Source organism: Aethalodelphis obliquidens, unplaced genomic scaffold (assembly GCF_003676395.1).
Source record: "Aethalodelphis obliquidens isolate GAN/ISIS:26980383/991018 unplaced genomic scaffold, ASM367639v1 scaffold20, whole genome shotgun sequence".
Classification (NCBI taxonomy): domain Eukaryota; kingdom Metazoa; phylum Chordata; class Mammalia; order Artiodactyla; family Delphinidae; genus Aethalodelphis; species Aethalodelphis obliquidens.
Window position 1 is genome coordinate 378,290 of NW_020837964.1, and position 18,312 is coordinate 396,601.

Consider the following 18,312-nt stretch of genomic DNA (forward strand, 5'->3'; position numbering starts at 1 on the left):
GCGGATAAGCCAACCGTGGTCCATCCGCACCTGGGAACATTACTCAACCTTAAAAAGGAAGGGAATTCTGAGACTTCCTGGCGGTCCACTGGTTAAGGCACTGTGCTTCCAATGCAGGGGGTGTGGGTTCGATCCCTGGTCAGGGAACTAAGACCCTGTGAACCTTGAGGACATGATGCTGAGTGAAATAAGCCAGTCACAACAGGACAAACCCTGTATGTTCCCACTAAAATCAGACACCGATGGGAGGATGGTGGGGCCAGCGGCTGGGGGAGGGGAGAATGCCGAGTCGGTACCTAATGGGGACAATTTGTGTTTGGGAAGATGAGAAAGGTCTGGAGACGGATGGTGGTGATGGTCATACAACAATGGGAATGTACTTACTGCCACTAAACACTGCATTTAAAAATGGTTAAAACGGTAAAATTTATGTTTCATATATTTTACCACAATGAAAACAAACACAATATCTACACACACACACACACACACACTCACACACACTCCAAAGAGGATCTTACAGGAGTAGCTCAAAAAAAACTAATTCCGTTAAAAAGAAAAAGAAATTGTGTGGAAGCCAGTCCACAGGTCATCTCAAGGGCAGCAGACACAGCACCCCCGGCCGTGCATCTGAGGCACCGGCCGCACCCACGCCGGGCACAGAGACTCTCACAGCAGCTCCTCTGAGACTGACCACCACCGTCGTGACCCAGCCCGACACGGCATCCCCACCTTTCTTCCTTTTTCTTTCTGAACTGCTGCCCTGACTTTGGGAAAGTGAAAGCTGTGTTTCTGGTGATCACCTGCCGGAGGAAGAGTTCCCAGTGCTGACAAACCCTCAGGGCGCACGAGCAGCCCTGCGACCCGGCCCGAGCAGCGCTCACCATCCATCTCCACCAGCAGCTGGTTGAGCGTCTGCTCCTCCTCCGTGTTGGAGAAGCCGGACACGGTGGTGGAGCGCCTCTTGCCCACGGCGTCGATCTCGTCGATGTACACGATGCAGGGGGCCCGGGCACGGGCTTCCTTGAAGAGGCTCCGCACACGGGCCGCGCCGAGGCCTGAGGACACAGGGGATGGGGAAGCGGGCAGGTCAGGGGCATGGACCCTGCTCTCGGGGAAGCCCCAGCAGGCAGACCCTGCTGCACGTGTGCCGGCCCACTCCCTCCTGGACCCCCCAGACCACGGCTCCCCAGAACGTCAGCGCCCCGTTCCCTCCACGCCCACGACCCCCTAAGGCAACCAGCCACTGCAGAAGGAGCGCGCCCTGGACACGTGGTCAGGGGGCCCACCTCCAATGACCTCTACGAACTCCGGGCCAGCCATCGCGAGGAAGGGCACCTGGGCCTCCGTGGCCACTGCCTTGGCCAGCAGCGTCTTCCCACAGCCGGGGGGGCCGAGCAGCAGTGCGCCCTTCGGGACCTTGGCTCCGAGCTGAAGGAAGCGCTCTGGGCTCTAGAAAAGCAGCAGAGGACACGCACTGACCCCCGGCGCTCCAGAGAACCTTCAGGACATGACTGTCGGGGGCCTCGGGTGATGTCCACGTGGCTCTGGGAAAGCAGAGTGCTCTGCGGTGACGGTTGACAGGCAGCGCAGGGCACCGTAGTCACGGAAGCCAGCACTTAGGTGCCGGCCAAGCAGGGGGCTCACTGTGTAGCGCAGCACCGGCCAGGCAGTCCGCCCCGCCCCCTGCGCCGCAGCCGCCACCCACTCACCTTCAGATAATCCACAAACTCCTTAACCTCCAGCTTGGCCTCATGCATTCCCGCCACATCTTTGAAGCTGACTCCTTTCCCCGTCTTGCCATCCACAATCGTGAAGCGAGCCATTTTAAGCTGATTCTGGGCAGAAAGACAAAGGGCGGAGCCCTGTGCAGCCCAGTAGGACATGGCGGAGGAGCCCTGGGCGCCAGCTCACCTGCACGTCCTGCCCCACCATCCCCACTCACTCAGACGGCAGCTAAGGGCACGGTCCAGACACACGAGGGCGCTGACAGCTAGAAAGCCCCCAGCGTCCAGCAATCTGCCTTAAAGGAAAACACTCCCCGCGTCAACTAGGTGACTCAACGTCTCTGCATGAGCCATCTTACTTCTCCGTGTGACCTTCCCCACTACCGTGTGACTTCTTTTTCTGATTATAAAAGTTATGTAACGACACGCAGTTCTGGGGAGTGGTGGTAAAAAAGTTGCTTGGTCAATTTCTGGAGCGCAATCTGGCTGGACAGACAAGCTCTTGGCGAGGAGCTCAACCTCGGCCACGATCTCCTTCAGGACAGGCTCAAAAGATGCAGCTGCGTGGGATTCGCCCCAGCACTACCTAAATACAACGATAAACAGCCCACAGTGTGCAAGAACTACCAAACTGGCTGAGCCAGGTCCGGCGCACCCCACGAGACACCATGCTGCCGCTGACAGTGTGCGTGCACGTCCTGAGCTACCGAGGGCCCCAGTCCCGGGGGAAACTGGGGCGCTCTGTCCCCCCGGCCGGTTCCCAGGAGGGGCTCCTCCGCGGCCCTCTGCTGATGCGGCTGACAGGCCAGGTACGACTTGAGGGGGAGGGAAAGTGCACGTCACAGTGAATGCCATGACAACAGAAGAATACTTCTGAAGTCCATAAAGATCGCCCTTTTCCAGACAACCTTTAAAGCTGTCTCGGCTAGCAGGGGAAACCCCCCAGAGAGCCAGGTCCAGCTGAGAGTGCAGAACGCAGGACACAGTGCAGAGGAAACCCCTGGGCTCGGCCACCCACATGCCGGGAGCGAGGCCTCAGCTGGAGCCAGTGCGACGCCCCCCAGGTGAGCCAAGCGGAAGGAAAGAGGAGCTGCCGGACGACGTCCAGGCGGACGTCCACTGTGCACTCATCCTGCAGGTGACGGGAAAGGGTCAGCACAAACAGACGAACCCCAGGACCACAAGCTCGGGGAGACGGTAAGTACAACTTACAAAAGCACTGAATCCGCCTTCCCGTCCTGTCATTCCAGCCAGACGGAAAACATACCACAGGATGGCCAGGCCCACGGCTGTCATCCCCAGGGCGTAGAGGGCGCTAGCATGAGAGAGAAAGGGGGGCACAGCCTCAGGCCCGGCCGCCGGGCAGCCGACACACATGCCTCACACAGGCTGGGGCCCGCAGACGCTCCCAAGATGAGAAGGGCTCCCTCACTCTGAGATCAACCTGTGGAACCAGCACTGAAAACGGGTTTCCTTGTCCCATTCTCACCAACCACTCCTCCTGCGTCAAGTGCTCCCGAAGTCTCAGATCTGGAGCACAGCAGCGCTGGGCACGCAGAACCTGACCTTGGCATGAAGCCAGAGTGCCCCCCGCCATCCAGAGCCCCGGGTAAGTCATGCCTGCCGAGAGCAGCTCTTCACCTTCCACGTATTTTGTTTTCAAAAGTAGGCCATCAATTTTGGTCACTAAGGCAAAATCGGTGGAACAGTGAAGAGAGAAAACCGTAGGGCATCACCCCCCAGATGAAGAGGGGGCCCCATCCAGGTGTGCCCCCCCATTCCCTACAACAAGCAGAGGTGGAGCCTAGGGGCCCTGCACCCTCAGGAGCCAGAGGCTGTGGGACAGACACACAGCACTTCACAGTCGCCGCTGGTCACCACGAGGGGACGCAGACCTCTGCACACAGTAGCGTCCAGATACATGGCCTGCGACCCGCTGATGAATGTGCTCCCACCAAGGAGTCTGCAGGCCCTGCCACCCACAGGCCCTGCATGGTCTCTATGTCTCTCTTCAGCACGGAACCAAGAAGTTCCACTGGACACCCTGCTTCTCCCTTCCTGCCTCATCTTCCTGTTTGCAGGCAACAGCAAACCCAACCTGGGCTGAATTCGGAAACACCACACACAGCGGAAGTGGTGCCTAAAAGTGACTCCAAGCTGTCCCACCTCATGCCACCCCTCACGCGCCCGCCTCCCACGAGGGGCTCCAGCTCACTGCAGGCACAGCCAGTGTGAGATTTTTATTGGGGTTTGTTTCTCACATTACAAAGTCAAGCCTGGTTTAGTTTAGAGGCATACAGAAATGACCAACCTACTTTCCAAAGAATCCCGTCCGCTTATAGGAAACCGGAATCCTGTCCTTGCCTTCGATATTCAGCTCATCCTCAGCTGCTCGAAGCTTCTCCTCAAATTTGTCGATATTTGCCACCTGCATTCGGTACATCAAGGCCAGCCGCTGGGGGCAGAAAGCAGAGGGACCGCGAGAATGATGTACAGGTCAGACCACTGACCCTGAGGACAGAGAACGGTGCCCCAGCCACAGTGTGTGGACAACTGCAGGACTTCAGAAGCAGAGGCCTGCCACTCAGAGACCCTCTCCACGTCTAGGGAGTTTTCGTTCTCTCAAACACAATTACAGTGACACGTTCACGAAAAAACATTTTAAGCAAACGAAGGGCAGCACGTGCATCTTAAACTCAGCACCCGGGTCGCACTCCGCTGTGAGGGCACAGCAGAGCCTCGGCAAGGAACCCGCAGTGCTGGACCAAACCCACAGTCACCCTGAGAAGGGTCCCTGTTTAACCATCGGCTGGACCTGACAGTCAACCGAGTGCGCTCCTCCGTCCTCAGGCAGACGAGAGACTAAGGAATAGGGAGCAGGCGGCGTCTCCCGGAAGCTGGTGGGACAGTCTCATCACCTCCACCCCAGTCCCACGTCAGTCATGGTTCTGGCAGCCGGGCCCATGCTTTCCAGAGTTAAACTGTTCCAGGCTCAGATTCTAAGCACACTCTCGGAATCTAAATGGAGCAACCAGATTTCCCCCGCTCTGAAGTCTCTTGAAAGTCTTGCGGGTCAGGCTCCACTTTGTGGGCTGAGAAGGCCAGATGGAGGGCACACAGGGGACCCACCAGTCACAACCAAGCTTTGCACTGGAACGCCTCTTGGCCTTAGTGGCTGGATTAACCTAACGCACCCCAAACCCTTGGTCTGAACTTCATCGATCCTTGATTACTCAAACACCGGCCTTGGCCAATTTGGATGCAAGGGAAAAACGTAGAAAGGACCCTCTTTCTATTTCAACATCCAAAGGCAAAAGGCGTGACCCCAGAAGCCCCTTCAACCCCGCGCCTTGTGAAGCCTTCTCTGATCCCCTGGGCCCCTATCAGCCGCTGCAGCAGCAGCCACCAGGCCCCTCACCCTGGGGCCGGCAGCGGCTACCATTGCCCCTGGCCTGTCAAGCGCACTGGAATTTCACTTCTACCATCTGCCCAGCTGTGCAGACGGAGAGGCTCGCAGGGCTGGGCTGCGCCCAAGGGCGCTTGCTCGGGCAGGATGAGCCCCCTCACCCCAGCACCCGCCCAGCCCAGAAGCACAGCGGCGCCCGGGGCGCCCGCGGGGCACGCTCTGGGGCACCGTGTGAGTGAGCCATCAGGGAGCAGGCACTCCGCCCACAGGAGCAAACCTGGGCTCCCGCGAGCAGAGCGAGTGCAATCAGAAAGCCCTGTCTCCTGGCGTGGAGAAAGGTGCCTGCTTTTCCCACTGTCTAAACTGTTAACGGAAGACGGGAAGGATGCTAAAGTCAGAATCCTTGATTGGATCCTGGATTAAAAGTATTAGCACAAAAGGCTCTCAGGCCAGTATAGAGGCACCTGGGAAACACAAACAGGATAAGCGTGTTAGAAAATATTCTGGGGGACTTCTCTGGTGGTGCAGTGGATAAGACTCCACACTCCCAATGCAGGGGGCCCGGGTTCGATCCCTGGTCGGGGAACTAGATACCACATGCATGCTGTAAATAAGAGTTCACATGCCACAACTAAGGAGCCCGCCTGCCACAACTAAGACCTGGTACAACCAGGTAAATAAATAAATAAATAAAATATTAAAGGAAAAAGAAAATATTCTGGTATGGATGTCACCTTTCCAGGGCCTCAGGCTGGCATCGTGTTCCTGGGGGTAAATGAGAGGGGTCAGAGATGGGAAGGCAGGCGGGACAGTGACTCCTCCTCACAGGAGGGTCTACACAGCAGCTCTCCTTGCGCCCACCCACCTGCTTTGCTGGGCGTGTCTCCCCCTCCCTGACGCCCAACCCTCTACCTGGCACAAGCCTGCAGCCTCCCCTCCCCCTCGCAGGGCCCCTCTCCTCCGCCCCCTTTCTTTCCTGCTCCTGCCCAGGGCCGGCCTTGCCCACCGGTCTCTCAGCCACCTACTCCGGCCCCAAGGGGTTTCCACCAGCACAGTCCCAGCCCCTCCCTCCCCCGCCTGCTGGGCTCCAGCCAGCCACATGCCGGCCAGAGCCTGGATGCCCGCTGCCCCCTCTCCCTCAGCCCAGAGCCCCTGTCGCCTTCCCACCTCCTCTCTGCACAGACCCCGCTGGGACCACACTGCCTCGCCCCCTTCTCAAAGCCTCCAGGCCTCCTCCTTAAATCAAGACACTCACAGCTTGCTCTAAGCAACCCCGCCAGGCCCGGTACTCACAGGCCGCCCGAATACCACGGCGCCGGGGTGCAGGTACACCTCCACCACGTCGCTCTCGGGCACCACCTGCACCCGCTGCACCTCGCCCTTGGCCAGCATCTCGTGCACGAAGTCGCTCCAGGAGATGCTGCCGCCGCTGGAGCCGAGCGCGTTGAGCAGGCTCATGACCACGGCGATGACAAAGAGCGTGCGCAGCCGCTCGCGGTACATCTGGTCCTCGCGCTCCCGGCGCCGCCGCGCCTCTGTGGGGTGGGGGGGGCGGGTGTAAGACCAGGGTGGAGCCCCCGCCCCTGCCCCGCCCCCCCACGTCAGGGGGCTCGACGTCCCCGCACGCCGTTCAAGGTCACCAACATCCCATTCCTGGGGTCCCACCTGCTGGGATAACATGAAACCATTTTTAAAGTCAAAAGCTTCCCAGGACCAGCGCAGCTCCACAGGGACGCCACATCTCACTGACAGCACATCTGCCCCACTACGACCCTCGCTGGCCTTCCAGGCTCGACCAGATACCGACCCATCCCCAGTGCTTGTGGCTCACGCCCAGGTCCCTGTTAACAACAACCTCTCCACCACCACCTGCCCTCCCCCCACACAACCACCTGGGACTGACACTCAAGCGGGCTGCGCAGCATTCGTCACAGAAACACTGGACGAGCAGCACACCTCGAAGCGTAAAACAGTCTGGAGACCCACTCTTTATCAGAACCATGAGATAAATTCCCCGGATTCACACCTGACATAGGAGCTCCTGGGGGCGGCACCTCCCTCCAGCGCACAGCACAGATGGGAAAGAGTCCCAGCAAAGGCAAGGCCACAGTGCTCCTCCCACCAATCACACGGGGGCAGGGGCTGCGTCTTACTGACACGAGGCTGTCGACCCAGCACTTCACATGGTCTCGCTAGCCCACCGCCCCCAGGAGCCCACCTCCCCAGTCCTTGCACGCACCGGACACCTCATCCACACCCCAGGAGGCCCTGGAACAACCCGGCCTCGCTCACCTGTGCAGGGTGGGCCCATCCTTCCTAACACTCCACGCAGCTTTTGCAAGACCTGCAGTTAACAACGCCTTTTGAGAAATGCGTGTACAATTCTTCACCAGCTCTGCCCAAGACAGACCTGTCTCAGCAACCAAAGCTTCCACCGTTCACTCACCCTCCCCAGAGGCCATGCCGGCACACACAGCAGAGCTGGCCATGGTCACCTCTCCAAGGACAGACTGTGGAGGGACTCAGGGCCCCCTGCCCTCTGCACAGCCTGGAGGTGCAGCCACCCACACATACCACCTGCTTCTCCAACGGGCGGCCTGGAAGAATTCGAAAGCATTTTAAATCGGTTTAGAAACCTGAAGCCTGAGGGACTTCCCTGGTGGTCCAATGGCTAAGACTCCGCGCTCCCAACACAGGGGACCCAGATTCGATCCTGGTCAGGGAACTAGATCCCACACGCTGCAACTGAAGATCCCGCGTGTCGCAACTGAGACCCGAAGGAGCCAAATAAACATTTAAAAAATAAAAAATAAATAAAAGGAAAAAGCTGAAGCCTGAGAGACCGTCACAGCAGCCATTCTGAAAACACGAAGGTACATTTTAGGTATCACCCCATCTTACGATAGCTTACAACAGTGTGTCCGATATTTCAAGCTCATAAAGGTGACCACTTGTGATTGTGGACAGCAGATTCATGCTCTCGGGTGAGGAGCCGCCTCTCTCAAATATTTAACCTTCAGCCTGGCTAACAACCCAGTGGGGGGCAATCAACGCTGGCAGCCGCACTGCCCCACAGCCCTGCCGCGCCAGCCTGAACTGGTTGAACTAGTTCTGTTTCTGAAACTTTAACATAAGGAAACCAAATGTAACAAAACATGTATCCGTAGTACTGACCAGGTATGAGATCATGAGGGCCGCTCCAAGAAGGACAACGGGAAAGCAGTAAGGGAAGATACGAAAGTGAGACGTAGGATCGGCTAAGCAGATGGAAGCTTCCTGAGCTCTAGGAGATGAAACGAGATCTGACCCTGAGACTCTACAGAGAAAAGGCATGTGAACACCCTGGGCAGAAAGGGCATTCCCTCCACTCCGAAGGCCCCGTCTCCTGCCCGCCAAGTCCATCATCCCCACAGACTCGGGGACACGAGGCTGCCGACTGGCGCCTCTGCCTGTGCCCTGTCTGCGGGGGGTGAACCCGCCTTCGTGAGCACAGCTCCTCCCGCCGGCTGCTCCTCGTATATCCAGCTCACGGAGAGCTGAGGGTCACCCCAAAATCTCTACTGCCTGGGGCACCCAGGAAAGGCTGCTGCCTCCTAAGCCGTTAGACTGTCTACCCGCTGGGCAGCAGCCTGCGGGACCGCTGGAAAACTATGGTCCCACGAGTCCTTCTTGGGGGTCGGAGGATGTCAGCTGCTGCGGTGGGTGAGTCACCTGAACCAGCCACCTGGAGACAAATGAACGAGTTACGACGCTGCTGAACGTGCAGGAGACCACGGCAGGGGCCCTCCAGGTGTCCACCCCAGCCGTGAGCACTGTGCCGTGAACACTGGGAGGATGCGGCGATACCCCGGCTCTCGTTCATACCACCACGGGGCTGGTCCTGACCCTCAGCCCGGAGAGAAACCTGAAGATGGAGACGAGGTGCACCTCACAGAGGATAAAGGGGCACCATCCACAAAACGTGTTCTGGAAATGCCAGCCATCGCTGTTTGTTAACCTTTCATGACGAGGTAACTGTAGGCGCCACGTACTCGTGAGAAGTAACAGAGGCCCCTCTTCCGTGTCTACTGGGCTCAGGGCCTTCCAACAGTCAATCTGACAAAACCGGGAACATCACAACCCAAACGTGGACAATACTGACACAGCCACCCCTTGCGACCCGCGCTCCTGTGTGGCTCTAGTTCTGTGCAATTTCACCACAGGTCAGCGTCTGCGTATCCATCACCAGTCAAGCCACGACAACTCCATCACTCCAACCGCTAATCTGTGCTCCAGCTCTGTAATCTTGGGTTTGGAGAAGCGAACGTATATAATCTCTCAGGACTGGCCTTTCTCATTCAAGGCTCTCAGAGGGCAGGTCTGAGCGGGACGCTGGGCTGTGCTGCCTGCATGCAGTCCACAGAGCTGAGAGCTCACGGGCCAGTCAATTCCCTCACAGTCCAGAAGACGCCCTCATGGAAAAAAAACCTTTGGTTTAGCAAGCAATTATCGTCTAATGCAAATATAACGGACATGAACTTTATCCTGCCTTCTCGAGGCAAGCTACAGTTCACCCCAAAATGAACAAATATACAACCAGCACATGAAGGAGGCGGGGAGGCGCAGACCCGGCCCAGGGCCGCCACCTCATCGGGTGTGCGCCAGGCGTGCAGGTGTGTGGCACGGGCGGAGGGAAGGAGCCGGCGCGATCCTTTCTCCAGACTGACTCTGCCTCTGGTCCCCGGCGCTACAGTGCCCGATGGTAACTTGCGATGGGATTCAGCGGGGGGAGCACGTGTCCGCAGCCACGGCAGGTTAGAAGCTGCAGAAAGAAAGTGGCCATGGCCACTCCTCCCAGAATTAGTATCCGCAGGACCATGCACCAGCTTGAGCGATGGGACACGGGCCAGGCAGACGCAGAAGCTGCTCCAGCCCACCTACTTTCTCCTTCTAAGAAAAGGCTTTACCCGTTTCAAGTTAAGGAACGGTCCTCTCTGTTTTCTCCTAATTCTTTTCCAATTCTGTTTTTTAAATTTAATGATTCAATCCACTCAGAATTTATGTTGGTATATGAAATGAGAGTCTAATTTAATCTCCTTCCAAACAACTAAGCAACGGTTCCAAACCATTTCTCATACAATCCACCCTTTCTGCCACCGTGTGAAATGCCACTTTAGTTACTTGCTAATTCTTAGACAAACTAGACTCTGCTTCTGGATTTCCTACTTTTTTCCATTAAACTACATGTTACTGGACCCAGCATTGACTTGTTGGGAGGAAACAACGTTCACATCTGCCAGTATCCGCCTCCTCAGGGTTTCTTTTCCGTATTTTCTCAGGAAGCAAAAGCCCTCACCTTCCTCCTCCAGCTCAGAATGTCTCTGAAATGAATGACACACTTGAAGACACATCACATATCTCAGAACATGAAGACACATGTGTTCAAACAATCAGCTTTAAAGGAAAACTATGATCTCGGTGATAAACTACAAGTTATTACTATTAAAGCGCTACTTGCCAAACGCCGAGCAGAGGGCACCTGACTGGGACCTCCTTCAACAGTCAGGTGCCTACAAACCTCAGGGAAAGCTGGGACTGCCAGCACTACACCCCAGGAAGGTAGAAGAAGGAAAATCTACAAAGTAAATTCACATGGAAACGTGTGGAGTAAGAGACCTGGAACTGCTGACAAAACCAATGAAACTGTAGGAAAAATATAAAAACATAGTATCAAAAAAAATTGTAGGAGGGAATTCCCTGGCCCTCCCAGTGCAGGGGCCACTGGTTCGATTCCTGGTCTGGGAACTAAGATCTCACATGCCGCACGGTGTGGCCGGGGGGAAAAAAAAGTAGGCAAAATAAAGAAAAGTACCTATGGTCAAAGGTCATGCAGTGAAATGCTTAAAAATGCATGGGGGGGACTTCCCTGGTGGCACAATGGTTAAGAATCCGCCTGCCATCGCAGGGTACATGGGTTCGATCCGTGGTCCGGGAAGATCCCACATGCCGTGGAGCAACTAAGCCCGTGTGCCACAACTACTTAGCCTGTGCTCTAGAGCCCGCAAGCCACAACTACTGAGCCCATGAGCCACAACTACTGAAGCCTGCACGCCTAGAGCTCGTGCTCCACAACTAGAGAAGCCACCGCAATGAGAAGCCCACGCGCTGCCATGAAGAGTAGCCCCTGCTGGGCTTCCCTGGTGGCGCAGTGGTTGAGAGTCCGCCTGCCGATGCAGGGGACACGGGGTCGTGCCCTGGTCCGGGAAGATCCTACATGCTGCGGAGCGGCTGGGCCTGTGAGCCATGGCTGCTGGGCCTGCGCGTCCGGAGCCTGTGCTCTGCAACGGGAGAGGCCACAACAGTCAGAGGCCCGTGTACCGCAAAAAGAAAAAAAAAAAAGAGTAGCCCCTGCTCGCCACAACTAGTGAAAAGCCCATGCACAGCAATAAAGACCCAATGCAGCCAAAAATAAACAAATAAATAAAATAAAAAAGAAAAATACCCATGGTCAAAGGTCATGCAGTGAAATGCTTAGGAATGCATGGGGGTGGGGTGGGGAACTTTCCTGGTGGCCAGTGGTTACGACTTTGCATTCCCAATGCAGGGGACTCAGGTTCGATCCCTGGTCAGGGAACTAAATCCTGCATGCCGCAACTAAAAGATCCCACATGCCGCAACTAAGACCCAGCACAGCCAAAGAAACAACTAAATTAAAAGAAAAAAAAAAAAGAATGCATGGGGGTACTTCCCTGGTGGCGCAGTGGTTAAGAATCCGCCTGCCAATGCAGGGAACATGGGTTCGATCTCTGGTCTGGCAAGATCCCAGGTGCCACGGAGCAACTAAGCCCGTGTGCCACAACTACTGAGCCTGCACTCTAGAGCCCGCGAGCCACAGCTGCTGAGCCCACATGACACAACTCCTGAAACCCGTGGGCCTAGAGCCCGTGCTCCGCAGCAGGAGAGGCCACCTCAATGAGAAGCCCGCTCGCCGCAACTAGAGAAAGCCTGCACGCGGCAATGAAGACCCAACACAGCCAAAAATAAATAAATAAATTTATAAAAAGAAAAAAACAAGAAGAGCCAAGTCCCCTGGGGGCTTTCCCCCAGGGTGATGATGAAGGAGGCCTGCAGCACACACACTGCCTGAGCCTGCAGCCAGGAGGTCGACAGCCAGAAACGTCTAATCTGAACCCAGTCAAGGGCACTATGGGAGTCGAGACCAATGGAAAGTTACAGCTCCTCTCAAGGTAAACGAAGGGGCCGCCAGCGAAGGATGGACATGAGCATCAGGAAAACGCAGCCCCTCCTAGAAAGTCGAGCACAAGGGGCTTCACCCCATAACCAGGGGGCTCTGGGGCCGAACCTCCAGACCCCCAGCTCCTTAAGACGTTTCTGGACCAGACTAGGGAGGAAGGTCCTCCCCACGGTTACCAAAACCTGGTCGGGAAGCCGTCTTGTTCCAACTAAGCTGCCAGGGTGGCTGCGCCCTTCTGGAAAGATGAGGCCTGGGGAACGGGACCAGTCTGTGTGCAGCTCTGGTGACAGGCCCAGGGTCCGATAAAGAAAGCGTTTCTCAGGCTGCCGTCCCCCCTGAGGCGTCTGGGGCTCACAGGAGCCTGGTTCTGAGCATGGCTGGCCTTTGGGTAAAGTACCTCCTCCAGGGCCCCCGGGCCTCGGGTCCCGCACCACAACCCTCTGCAGCCACATCAAAATCAGCGCCACTTCCCCACGCATGTGTCCCTCCCTGGACCAGGCAAAGAGCAGGCATCCAGAGTCCTCGTATGTAGAAAGGGCCAGTGACAGGGTCACTCTGAAGAGAGAGTGCACAAATCACTGAGCACAATGCTGGGCACGCTCCAACCATTCCTAAGGCCTAGCGAGTTCCATGTGTATCAGCTGCCTGCAGCCAGCTGTCATCTTAGAGGTCAATTCAGTCCAAAGTTCCCTTTTCATTTCCCTCCCCTTCACACAATCATCGAGTTCTAATTCCAGAGTCCAGAGGAGACTTGCAAGTGAGTTCGCTGTGCCCCAGGGCTTGGGGCCCCACTCCTTCCCCAAGGTCATGCCCCGTACCATCCTGTCCTCTGGGGCTGCTCCTCAGGCCTGGAGGCAGTGCCAACACCAGTCAAGTGTGCACGAGAGCAGGGCTTCAGCCGGGGAGTCCTGGAGCCTTCCTCCCCCAGAGCTCTGAGTCCAGGGCGGATCCGAGGTCCACCCTCTCCACACAGAGCACAGCAGCCCCACCCGCCTTCAGGTACCCTGAACAAGGGACACAGGTGCTGATGATGCCGTCCCTAAAAGGATGGGCAGGAAGAATCCAGCAACTGCATTAGGGACGGGGGGCAGGTGTGATCCTAGGATGGGCTTCCTATTCCTTAGACTAGAGCACACATGTGCAGGCAGCGCTTAAGATCTCATGGATATACCTTCGTCATCTTCAGGGCTCCTCCCCTTGGCTTTATCGCTGCCTTTAGTCTTCTGCTTCCACCCTGAGGTGTTAAAGTAGTGCGTGCCTCCTACGAGGAAGAGGGAAAGTGTTTAACAACAAGCAGGCTTGCAACTACAGGGGAACCCTCAGGAGAAGGGGTATTCCCAGACAACCAAAACAAAACAGAAGCTATCTGAAAGCTACGTGCACAGGATCTAGAAGCTGGGGTAATCATTCTTACTCTAATAGCTACTCATTGTAAACAATGAACTACTTCAACTGAAGTAAGTATTTCTGTAATTTAAATTAGCCAACGTGAGGGAACAAAAATGAGGAACACAGGGCTTCCCTGGTGGCGCAGTGGTTGAGAGTCCGCCTGCCGATGCAGGGGACGCGGGTTCGTGCCCCGGTCCGGGAAGATCCCACATGCCGCGGAGTGGCTGGGCCCGTGGGCCACAACAATGTCCCCTGCGTTGGCAGGCAGATTCTCAACCACAGCGCCACCAGGGAAGGCCTTGACATGCAGTCACTTTAAATGAATTTAAACAAATGAACAGCGGGAAGCGGCTTCCGCACGATGCAGCAGCAGCGGCCCCGGGCCACCACCTTCACCCAGACGCGCCCCGGACCGCTCCTCACACCAAAGGCTCTGACTTGTCCGAGGTCTGAACCAACCACTGCTTAAAACGGGGGAAAGCGTCTCACAACGTGACTGGGCTGCACCCTTCTTCACACACATTAAGAGAATCACAAATAAAACTGCCTCGATGTCCACCTGACACGGGGGTGTCTGGAGGTGACGGCTGTGCCACTGGGGGCACGTGTAGGCTGCCATGACCGGGGGTGGGTACGTATGTAGCAGTGGGAGATTTCACCTTTTCCCTGTTCCAACTGAATAAAGGGGGGAGTAAAAGTACAGGTGTCAACCCTTATGGTCCTTTGACCTAAGATCAAAAGAGACAGCCGGATGTCACAAGATCTCAATAAACGGTGCGACTCCAGTGTAAGAGCACATTATCTGCAGGCTGTGTTTACTTGCCTTCCGTACGCAAGACATACACAGCCAGTTTGCAGCTCCTTACTAAACGTTCCTGGAGTTGGCTACAGCACGTGGAAAACCTTTGTCAAGCAGCCCAATTATTACCAGAATTAAAGAGAAAAAAGAGAGAGACAACTCAAAAGAAGCAAAAATGGCTTGTTCAGACCTCAGACAAATTTCCTCCTCATAAACGTCATCTCAGAGCATCTGAGGGCTCACAGCGAGTAGCAGCCGAAGGTCCTCTTCGCGATTTCGTTTTTCTGATGACGTCAAACAAGCAACATTCTCTGCATTTACTCACAAATGCCATGGGCTCTGCCTGTCACCTCTGTCTTCAAAAGATACACACCTAGGAGTTTCCAGAGTCCGACTGGATTCTGGACGAGATGCTGTTTCACCAACAATCTGCTGATCCCTTCAAATGTAGGGGTTAGCAGTCGCAACTGGAAACTCTGCAAAGAGCGATAGAGAGAATCAGTCCCACCAACACCACAGCACCCCAGGCAACGCAGACTAATTCCCTGCTGCACAGTCTTTCCTAAAAGCTCTGATATTTATTCACTTGTAATATTAACACCGTCCTGAAATGTGAAGCAATAGTCTGAGCATTACTGCAAAGTTTTAACATAACATCAAAAGAAAAAACAAACAACAACATCAAAACCTTAAAAGCAGTGCTTGCCTCGGCAGCACATACACTAAAGTTGGAACGATACAGAGAAGATTAGCACGGCCCCCGCGCGAGGATGACGCGCAAATTCGTGAAGTGTTCCATATTTTTTGGACTTGAGGACACGGGGAGGGGGAAGGGTTAGGTGGGACGAAGTGAGAGAGTGGCATGGACATATATACACTACCAAACGTAAAACAGATAGCTAGTGGGAAGCAGCCACATAGCACAGGGAGATCAGCTCCGTGCTTTGTGGCCACCTAGAGGGGTGGGAGGGAGACGCAAGAGGGAGGGGATATGGCGATATATGTATACATATAGCTGATTCACTTTGTTATACAGCAGCAGCTAACACAACAATGTAAAGCATTATACTCCAATAAAGATGTTAAAAAATAGTTTAAAAAAACTAACTAAAATAAAATGGGGATGTTGATTAAAAAACAAAACAAAACAAAAAGCTTAAAAGCAAGCGAGCAAGTCAAAGAAATGCTGAACTCAAGGTGCGGAACACTGGCTGCCATTCTGTGAGCCGAGGCTCACAACTGTCCTGCAGGACCCAAGGAGCAAAGGCCACAGTGGCTGCCTAAACCCTTTGCTCCCCACAACTGCAGACGACTATTCCTTGTAGAACGTTCCCAGGTAGTCCACCAGTTTCCCGCCTGAATGTGTTTTATGTTATGGTCAACGGTGCATCTTAATTTCTTCTATCTCTGTGGCGGCAATTTCTTCATTTCTGTTTTATTTACTTATTTATTTATAATTTTTTTCCCCTTAGTTCATCCTTGGTCTGCTGTTATTACGGAGAAAAGTAACTCCTTACTAAAGGAGTACATTACATGTAATTTCCTGTTAGCAGCAGGTTAAAAATGCCTCGTCCATACAATTACTGTCCCATTTAATTAATACCACTATTCTTGGCTCAGTGATGACCAGGAGGCATATAAGGGAGGACCATAGAGTGTGGACTGGGCCCAGTAACTGAGAAACGTCAGCGTGTTAGATCGAGTGGGGGGAAAAAAGTCATTCTTCAAAGTCAGCTCTAAACACTGCTTGTTTAAACCAGATGACTTTGTTTAATTACTATTATAGCCACTGGTGAGGTTATCTGTTTAGACTTCACAAGTATGTGTGAATTGCCTACTTCAGTCCTTATTTATTTTCATAGAATAATCAAAGAATCTGATTAAAAATAATAAATTATGATTTTCCTTCTCAATACAACTAAACAGCAAAAACAAAAACAAGTGTAATGCAGCTATAGTTGTCCTCAGACTCAGGAAATGTGGCCAGGAATCTAGAATAGGATTATGATATGAAATTGGTTCTCAAGTTATGGTAAAATACAATAACATTAATACATTATAACCTAAAATGTGAGAGTCGAGGTCCTAAGAGAGGGCTAAAAAAATCGGCGAAAAAGGCTGCTTTTTCAGCTTAGAACTTAGGGTCTTTGTTTTCAGAGTGAAATGTTAACATTAACAGTGCCTGGAACACACCCTTCACACAGAGGGTCTATGAATTTGAATCCATAACATGTCAAGCTACACGACAAAAGTAAAACACAGTTGCAAGGTACTTTGCTCACACGAAAAACTTTCTGACAGCCCACTTCGAGCATCTGGAAGGTGCTGGAATTCATCTGGGTGGGATCTGATCTATATGAGCTAATAGTTCTCTGTCAGAAATTGATGAAACTCTTACTCGATTCAATTTCAAAACGCCAGGAAGACGGGCAGAAAATACCAACACACGAAACAAGGACTAGAAAAGTCCAAGCAGGAACTGTGCGGCCTCGCCCCCCGCCCCTCCCTCGGGCTGCTCGCCCGCCTCGGCCCCCGCTCCTCCCCCGAGCTGCCGGCCGGAGCGGCCTCTCGGACGACGAAGACCCGGCGGCGGGAGGGCATCTTCCCCACACATTACCTGCAGGACTCGGCCTCCAGGCCCGACGACACCCATGAGAGGCCTGTGGACAACATACGGCCACCTCCACCCGGTCTTGGCGGAGCTGCCTGGACTCCAGCCAGCGTAGGGGCCCCGCAGCCGCCCCGGCCCTGGCCCGGGACCCAGGCGGAGGGCCCGCAGCAGCAGACACGCAGCCGCCATGTTGACTCAGAAGCGGCGCCTGCGCGGTCGGGGCCTCTTCGGGGCGCCTGCGCGGTCGGGCGGGGCGGGGGGGCGGGGAGGGTTTCCTCGGAGCGCCTGCGCTGTCCGGGCCTCGTTGCGGCACCTGCGCGGTCAAGCTTGCCAAGCCTCAGTCCCCTGCTCGCGGATTCCGGCGACGCACGCGGCGTCAGCGGCACCCCTAATCCGACTGGAGTTCTCTAGCGGTTTGAGGTGCCACCTTGTGCGGCGCGCCTCGAGTAGAGCTGAAGCCAAGGAGGGCATCGGAACGCCGCGCCGAGCCGCCGCTCCCGTAGGGACTTGGCGCAGCGGGTCCCGGGACTTCAGAGCGAGCGAGGGAGCCCGAGGGGCGCGGAGCGTGCGCAGATGGCAGGGCCGCCCGCGGCCCTGACCCCGACTTCGACCCTCAGACCCGGATCCTGACCCCGACTCCGACCCTCAGACCTGGACCCTAACCCCTACTCCGACCCTTGGACCCCGGCGCGGTCTGGGCGCGAAGAGGGTGCTGCCGAGGGGAGGAGGGCTTCGCTGGTCCGGGCTGTGGCCGCAGAGCCTGCCCGGGTGGTGCCCGGAGGGTCCTGCGGACGGAGCGGACGAGGAAGGGGCTTAGGGTAAGAGCAAGGACTCCAGGAGAGGGTATCTGAGTCCCCCGGCGCAGGCGGCTGGCAATCTTGGCCTACAGATGCTTAATTTTGGAGAGGTAACCATCTCGTCCACTGTTATTTTCTCCTGGAGGCAGGCTGACTCCCTCTGGAAGTCGTGCCCAGCTCTGGAGACCAGGATCACAGCCCGGGGGACTTAGTCCGCTCTATCCCTGGGAGGCGGGGTGGGGGTGGGGGGCTGTGGTTTTATCCCTGGGATTCCGGACCCCAGGGTCCCCGCCTCTTTCCCAGCCCCCCAGAGGTCCGGTGCTTGAACCCTTAGCCTTGAGACTGCTGA

General features: G+C 55.4%; 1 protein-coding gene and 1 non-coding gene across 2 annotated transcripts in view; one reads left to right on the forward strand and one right to left on the reverse strand.

The window, feature by feature from the left end:
* Positions 1-17,355, reverse strand: part of SPG7 (SPG7 matrix AAA peptidase subunit, paraplegin) — a 30,828-nt gene extending 13,473 nt beyond the window's left edge. Inside the window, 9 exon segments of the mRNA XM_027118932.1 lie at positions 885-1,058; positions 1,290-1,452; positions 1,713-1,838; positions 2,940-3,042; positions 4,043-4,182; positions 6,427-6,668; positions 13,539-13,628; positions 14,929-15,031; positions 17,173-17,355. Of these exon segments, the coding sequence (XP_026974733.1) occupies positions 885-1,058; positions 1,290-1,452; positions 1,713-1,838; positions 2,940-3,042; positions 4,043-4,182; positions 6,427-6,668; positions 13,539-13,628; positions 14,929-15,031; positions 17,173-17,355 (1,324 nt within the window).
* LOC113627408 (U6 spliceosomal RNA) lies at positions 15,254-15,360 on the forward strand. The gene has a single exon (XR_003435530.1). It is a non-coding gene; the product is annotated as a U6 spliceosomal RNA (small nuclear RNA).
* Positions 17,356-18,312: the final 957 nt, after the last annotated feature.